The 7440-nt window shown below is 40.9% G+C and overlaps 1 protein-coding gene across 6 annotated transcripts in view; it reads right to left on the bottom strand.

The window, feature by feature from the left end:
• Window positions 1-6: 6 nt before the first annotated feature.
• The window catches only part of LOC106584324 (epidermal growth factor receptor substrate 15), a 41971-nt gene continuing 34537 nt past the window's right edge, over window positions 7-7440 (bottom strand). For 4 of the 6 annotated variants that reach the window (XM_045706249.2, XM_014169471.3, XM_014169469.3 and 1 more), the window contains exons 24-25: window positions 6025-6212; window positions 7-2735 (exon numbers count right to left, since the gene is read on the bottom strand). In XM_045706249.2, the coding sequence (XP_045562205.1) occupies window positions 2589-2735; window positions 6025-6212 (335 nt within the window). In that variant the 3' untranslated portion in view covers window positions 7-2588. The remainder of the gene's footprint in view (window positions 2736-6024; window positions 6213-7440) is intronic. The other 2 variants (XM_014169470.3, XM_014169473.3) reach the window with 2 other exon arrangements.

The following is a 7440-nucleotide window of genomic DNA, read 5'->3' as shown; positions in this document are numbered from 1 at the left end:
GTCCAGTGTTGTTCGAGAGGTTTATATTTATTATTCTGTTTTCAATTAAATGTTTCACTTAGTATATTCTGACCATTACTGACATGTTAAAAAATGATAACTGAAATAGTCCTAAAATAAGCCGGTTTTTAAAAGCCTATTGGTAGATGGCTTCGAACAACAAGTGGTTTTTTTATTTGAAAATACAGAAGTCTATACAAATGACATGATCAATAGTATCCGACAGCCTTTAAATACCAGATGGTATAAAAGGAACACAGCTGTCTCTGGAGAATTGACAACTCCATTGTATTTACAAACAGAAACATCTGTTGAATGAACAACACTATGAAGTCCTAACTGCCCACCGTGCTCATTTACAGAATGGTCTCTACTGATGAACCTAAAAACATGGATGAAAAGCAGGAAAAGGGTCCATGGTACATTGGTCAGAAAACAAAATAGCCCAAATGACTTGAGCCACGCCATTCCCTTGTCAACGGTGTACTTTCACAGTATACCCCTCTTGATTAGTGACACAATTATTCTCATTTAATCTGGAGAAAAAAAATAAAAAATGGTATGCTTTAAGATGGTAACATGTCTTAGTGACATTTATCCCCCCCACTCCAATTCTGTCTCTCCTCGCCAACACAAAAAGGCTTTTTAAGTAAAAGCCTCAAGTGACTGAAGTTCACAGACAGAAGAACAGCCTTTGTACAAAAAGGCAAAGGATACTTTTACCAGGCAGTTTTTGAAATGAGGTCAAATCACTGTGGGATCACCTCGGTGAAAAAAACCCCAAAAAAACAAGATGGTTCAGAATACTAAGATGTGCAGCACCCATTTTCTTTATAACTGAACCCCCTGCTGATAGCTATATTCAACTGAAGCTTGGTATTATAAATGTTGAGCGTATATACAGTGGAGAATTTGCCATTTGGGCCAGGAGTTTCCTGAGCAGGAAAATTGGGGCCTAGTTATAAACTATACCAATTGGTTATAACAAGGGTACATAACTCCCTGATGCAGAAGACATGGCTAAACTATTGGATCCCTAAATAGGTGAGACAGGATGTCACGTTGTGGATTTTGGTGACAGAATCAGACAATTTACAGAAGACAGCTATTCTAGTAGGGAGAATTTGCATTTGTATTTATTAGGGATTCCCATTAGCTGTTGCCAAGGCAGCAGCTACTCTTCTTGTGTGCATTACACTCAGCCTGTATCCGGTTTCTAGATAATAATTCTATATTTTTCCACTTACAATACATCTTCCTGTACAACCAACCTACTTCCCAAAATCTTGACATCTCATTTGTTCAAATGTCACTTCATGAACCACAATAATTGTTTGTGGTCAATAGTTTTGTCTCTTGACTATTGGTGGGGTAGACTACATTTCACGCTAAGAAAAAGCATCCTACATGCAGAGGTCTGGACATAACTGAACATAAAATAGTTTTACTGGTTTACTTATTTTTAGCAAATGTACAACTCTTAACACTGCTATAAACCTTTAAGAATTAATAGAGTATTAGGAGGATGACACTGAGGTTAACGGAGTGAGTGACCTGGGAGTTATACCGTTTTTACAAGATCATTATTACTTTCCAAACAGATAATGAGCATGTGAGTCTTGCTCACTGCCTGGTGTTTGGCATATAAAGATACATTTAAGGGCACGTTGATGAGAGGAAGAGTTGAGAGGAAGGTGAACAACCTATAGTAAGTAGGGTGATCAGAAATATATGCACAAATTCAATCAAGTTAAGTGTAGTCAAAGTAGTCGTGACAAGCACCAGTGTGTATCTGAAGCGGGATCTCCTCTTCTCCCTTTCAACCCTCTGCACCGTTTGACTACTATACACATAAAAAGGCTACTCTCGTAAGGACATACGTCAGGTCATCTCTAAGATGTGTTTTTACACAAGCAAAACCTCAGCTCAGACATGAAATCCAATTCACTGTATTTTTTACATGCCTGGTGTATAGCCATATGAATCAAATATGGATTACAATTTGACATTGGTTTACACCCAGACTAATTAGAGGAACATGACTCTTATTATCTTGTTAGAGTTAATCATATTATAAAAAGTTCATAATTTCAAGAAGAAAAAACAAGTGGGAAGACAGGAAAAAAGGCATGTTGTGTTAGCCACTCTTGCATTCAATCTCAGGGAGAAATGGTTACCATAAGTGCTCAATAGTATCTGGTGGTCTGGGTCTGAGCAGGCTTCTAGACAAGAGCATTGCAAACAGGGGCATAACTTTTGCAGTTAGTTATTAACAATTAGGTCTGTATACATATACTTCACAATCTCCATGTCTATTTACTGTACCAGGATGGATATTGAAGTCGAACAGAGAACATCACAGTTCTATACCCACCACCTAGCCAAACACCATTGAAGACAAACTGAAAATGCCACAGATGAGTGAAACAAAATGAGAGGCTAGGAGACAATTAAAGGGGTTAATGGGTGGGAGGAGCCAATACTCAACATCTCTTCATTAGGTCTGAGTAGGCCATTTAGTTCAGTTCTCCCACCCCTCCCTCCTTCCTTTGGTTAGCGCTGGGTCACACAGGGCGACCGGGAGTCTTTCAGGAAAACTCTGACTTGCTCAGGGCAATGGCCAGCTCCAGATCCTCTTGCTCCTGTTGTGCCTGTCTGGCCAAGCGCTCCTTCTCCTCCCGCTCACTCTCCCTCTTCGCCCACTCAATCATGTCCTCCTCAGTATGGTACTGCTGCTTCACACCACATAGAAACACACACACACACACACACACACACACACACACACACACACACACACACACACACGTCAGAACACCTCAGAGGCAGCATATTCTACATCCCCTCCCTGATGGTGGCCACTGCACTCAACCTCCCCCATCTTGACACCCATTTAAAAAGAGACACAGCAAGTTGTGAACTGTCCTGTATTAAGCTATTTCACTGCAGCAGCTGCAGCAGCATACTGATCCCCTTGACATATATTGTTTATGGTAAGCTGCACCATTCTAAGCATTTCAATAGAGCTTTTAGTATGTTCCAAAAGCGAACGATTGCAATTTCCTCTTATAATGTTTAACATGAAAATACATGTATTAGCTCCAAATGTATTAGCTCCAGATCAGTGATAGGGGGGCAGTTGAGTGGCTGAAATCCCTGTATGGCTGTAAAGCATGTCTGCAAGCGACAGAGGAGTACAGTCTTCACAGGTCAATTTCACACAGCAACATCATGCACATTGTAGACAGTGGGATGACAAAATATGGTATATTTAAGCAATAAGGATGGGGGGGTGGTATATGGCCAATATACCATGGCTAAAGGCTGTTCTTACCCTCGATGCAAAGTGCCTGGATACAGCCCTTAGCAGTGGTATATCGGCCACATACCACAAACCTCAAGTTGCCGTATTGCTATTATAAACTGATTACCAATGTAATTTGAGCAGTAAAAATACATGTTAAGTCATAGCTGTGGTATACGGTCAGATATACCACAGGTGTCAGCCAATCAGCATTCAGGGCTCAAACCACCCAGTTTATAATAGTGTTTAGTTCACACACACGAGAAGCATTTTTGGTTCTGCAGTGTTCCATCTATACCGATGTGAGCACAAATTAATACAGTATAGTACTGCAATATACTGACGATTGGCTCTGAGATTGCCAATCTGTATTTCTTAGCACTAAAGTTAATGTCAATGAAACCAAAAAGAGCGATGTGGTAAAAGAGAGATATGTGGTTGGTACTGAGAGAGAAAGCAGGTACTGATTCACATTGTTCATTATGAGGTGTGGGACTTCCAACAGCTTGTGACCCATTAAATCACTCACGACGTACAGTCTGACAGTACAGCAGGAGTGAATATCAATGGATTTACAACCTGGACCAAATATACTGTAGATGGCGTAAACGTCTCAGAAAAAGTAAACAAACTTATGAACAACATACTTGTGTGAATAGATCTGTGAATTGGATGGTAAAGTCCCTGTAAGATGTTCCAGCTTTGTCTAACACAGTTATTCACATGGGATATAAATGGTTGGTGATGGATGTAACATGATTGAAGGAAAATGGCAAAGTAACTTCAAAGTATATCAAAATACTGTAAACCTAACCAACATCCAGAAATGCTTATACGAGACCAGTAAAACTAGGTTTTTGAATTCAGACCAAATCGATAGTTTATTTTTTACAGCTCAAGCCTTAATTCAATCCGGGATTTGATTACGCCAGAATTTATGCATCATAATAGAATGTAATTCAGCCCAGTCAAAACTGTTCGCTGCTCTGGCACCCCAATGGTGGAACAAGCTCCCTCACGACGCCAGGACAGCGGAGTCAATCACCACCTTCCGGAGACACCTGAAACCCCACCTCTTCAAGGAATACCTAGGATAGGATAAAGTAATCCTTCTAACCCCCCCCTTAAAAGATTTAGATGCACTATTGTAAAGTGGTTGTTCCACTGGATATCATAAGGTGAATGCACCAATTTGTAAGTCGCTCTGGATAAGAGCGTCTGCTAAATGACTTAAATGTAAATGTAATGTAAAAAAAAATGTACAAACAGTAGCACTCTGTGCTAAATCAACCTGGTGGATATGGATACACATGGAGCCCAGAGATGGAGATTGTACACTTCTTAAGATGTTTTATTGAGCTCATTAGACTGAGGAAGAGATGGGAGTAAAGACCCAGAGAGAGCAGAAATCTTTCTTCCACAGTGCAGATTGGTGGCGGGAGTGGTGATAACAGGATGAATGGTGGGAAGCAGAAGGAGTGATTCCAGTCAGAGTGAGAGGGTGATGGTGGAGGCAGTGAGGGGGCTCAGTAGAGGGTCACTGGGACAGTGCGTGCAGGGCAGGGTGCAGGTCATGCAGAGTGGAGGTAGTCAGAGGGAGCAGGAGCTCAGTCAAGCCTTTTATCCTTTCTGTGGGTGTGCTAAATAAATTCAATCACAAGAACCAAAGCAAGCAGCCTAGCCTTTCCATCCACAGCCAACCAGGGGCTCCCGAGGGCTATGTGTCATGAAGAGGAAGATTTGGTGTGTGCCTGAAGTCCCATTAGTGGTGCCTAAGTTCACTCAGTGAAAATGTTACCCATTTTAAATATATTATAATATGTTTATTAATATATATACCTATGGCTACACTATTAAAGGAGTCAAGTTATTTGAGGGAACATCAATTACAAGTCTGAACTTCAATTCAACTTAGAAATAAACAGAAATGTAATTAAAGATAAGCAGTAAGGTCCAAGGAGGTGTGGTATATTGGCCATATATCACAAAACCCCGAGGTGCCTTATTGCTATTTTAAACTGGTTACCAACGTAATTAGAGCACTACAAATAAATGTTTTGTCATACACAAGGCATACGGTCTGATACACCACAGGTGTCAGCCAATCAGCATTCAGGGCTAGATCCACCCAGTTTTTGTAATTATATTTATAAACATGGTGGTTCTAGCCCTGAATGCTGATTGGCTGACAGCCATGGTATATCAGACTGTATACCATGCTCTAAGTACGTTGGTAACCAGTTTATAATAGCAATAAGGCACCTTGGGAGTTTGTAGTATATGGCCAATATACCACAGCTAAGGGTTGTGTCCAGGCACTATGATGCGTTGTGCATAACAACAGCCCTTAGCCGTGGTATATAGGCCCTATACCACACCCCCTCGTGCCTTAATGATTTAATAAACTTCACATAAAGAAAAATAATTGACAATAAAGTAATATGGGATACATAAGGAAGAAGGAATATACAAAACATTAGATAGATATCTATCTCTTTAGAAAAACAAATGAATGCTTTTAAAAGAATGAAATGTATAAAATTCAACTATATTTCCTTAAGGACTTATAAATGCTCCTCAGGTAGGTTGGTAGTTTGAGAGTTTAGCTATGGACGGAGGGGAGGCTGAGACTGCTGTTTGGTGGATGGCTTGTGAGCGAGGAAACAGAGGAGGGCGACCTAGTCGGTGTCATGAGGAGAGGGGGCTGGGGAGGTTCTCACTTTGTCAAAGCTGGCAAATCGGTCTGGGTCCCGTGCGGGCTGGCGGGGTGAGGATGGGGCGAAGGGGTCTTGGGCAGCATCCTTGGCAGGTTGGGAGAAAGGGGGGTCTCCTGAGCCCTGGGGCAGAAATAGCCCCCTTCTGTGGAACGAGTCCGACGTCTCGGACCTGGAGATGTCGGCTCTCTTACCTGCATTCAAAAACACACCAGAGTTTCCGTTAGGAAAATGTGGCGCCGGACAACGTGACGGTGAAGATTTGAATTTACCTGCCATTTGAAAAATGTACCGGACCCATATGCATAACTCATTGGGGTGTCAAACCATGGTGCTCAGAATGACAGAAATCACATTTTGATTATGGTAATGTATCTTAACAGAACATGCATCTCAATGATACAGCCAATAAAACTATTTAACCTCTCTTGGGTAGGGGGTAGTATTTTCACGGCCGGATGAAAAACGTACCCAAATTAAAACGGCCTACTACTCGGGCCCAGGAACTAGAATATGCATATTGTTAGTAGATTTGGATAGAAAACACTCTGAAGTTTCTAAAACTGTTTGAATGATGTCTGTGAGTATAACAGAACTCACATGACAGGCAAAAACCTGAGAAAAATCTAACCTGGAAGCGGGAAATCTGGTGCTTGTAGTCCTTTCAAGTCATTGCCTATCCAACACACAGTGACTTAGGGTTCATTTTGCACTTCCTAAGGCTTCCACTAGATGTCAACAGTCTTTAGAAAGTTGTTTGAGGCGTCTATGGTGAACAGAGAGCGAACAAAGGAAGTTGGAAGTTGTTGACTCAGGAAAGCACATGAGTTCATTGGCACGCATTCACGTGACGGGTAGCTGTGTTCCAAAACGTTTTTCAAGACATTGGAAGTTAGAACTTTTTAAGTTAAAAAGGCCCTAAAGATTGATGCTATACAACGTTTGACACGTTTGAACGAACGTAAATATAACTTTTTTGGACTTTTCGTCGTGACATTTTGGCCGCACTTCCTACACTTGGAGTAGCTTACTGAACGCGCAAACAACAAGGAGCTATTTGGACATAAATTATGGACTTTATCGAACAAAACAACATTTATTGTGGACCTGGGATTCCTGGAAGTGCCTTCTGATGAAGATCAAAGGTAAGTGAATATTTCTAATGCTATTTATGATTTTAGATGACTCCAAAATGGCGGGTATCTGTATTGCATGATGTGTTTTTCTGAGCGCAGCACTCAGATTATTGCAAAGTGTGCTTTCCCCGTGAAGCTTTTTTGAAATCTGTCACAGCGGTTGCATAAAGGAGATGTTCATCTATAATTCTTTGAATAACAGTTTAATATTTTATCAACGTTTATGATGAGTATTTTAGTAAATTGTTGTGCTGATTCACCGGCAGTATTGGAGGCAAAATATTTT

This window comes from Salmo salar, chromosome 23 (assembly GCF_965601325.2).
Source record: "Salmo salar chromosome 23, fSalSal1, whole genome shotgun sequence".
Classification (NCBI taxonomy): Eukaryota; Metazoa; Chordata; class Actinopteri; order Salmoniformes; family Salmonidae; genus Salmo; species Salmo salar.
This window is presented reverse-complemented; position numbering and strand designations above follow the sequence as displayed.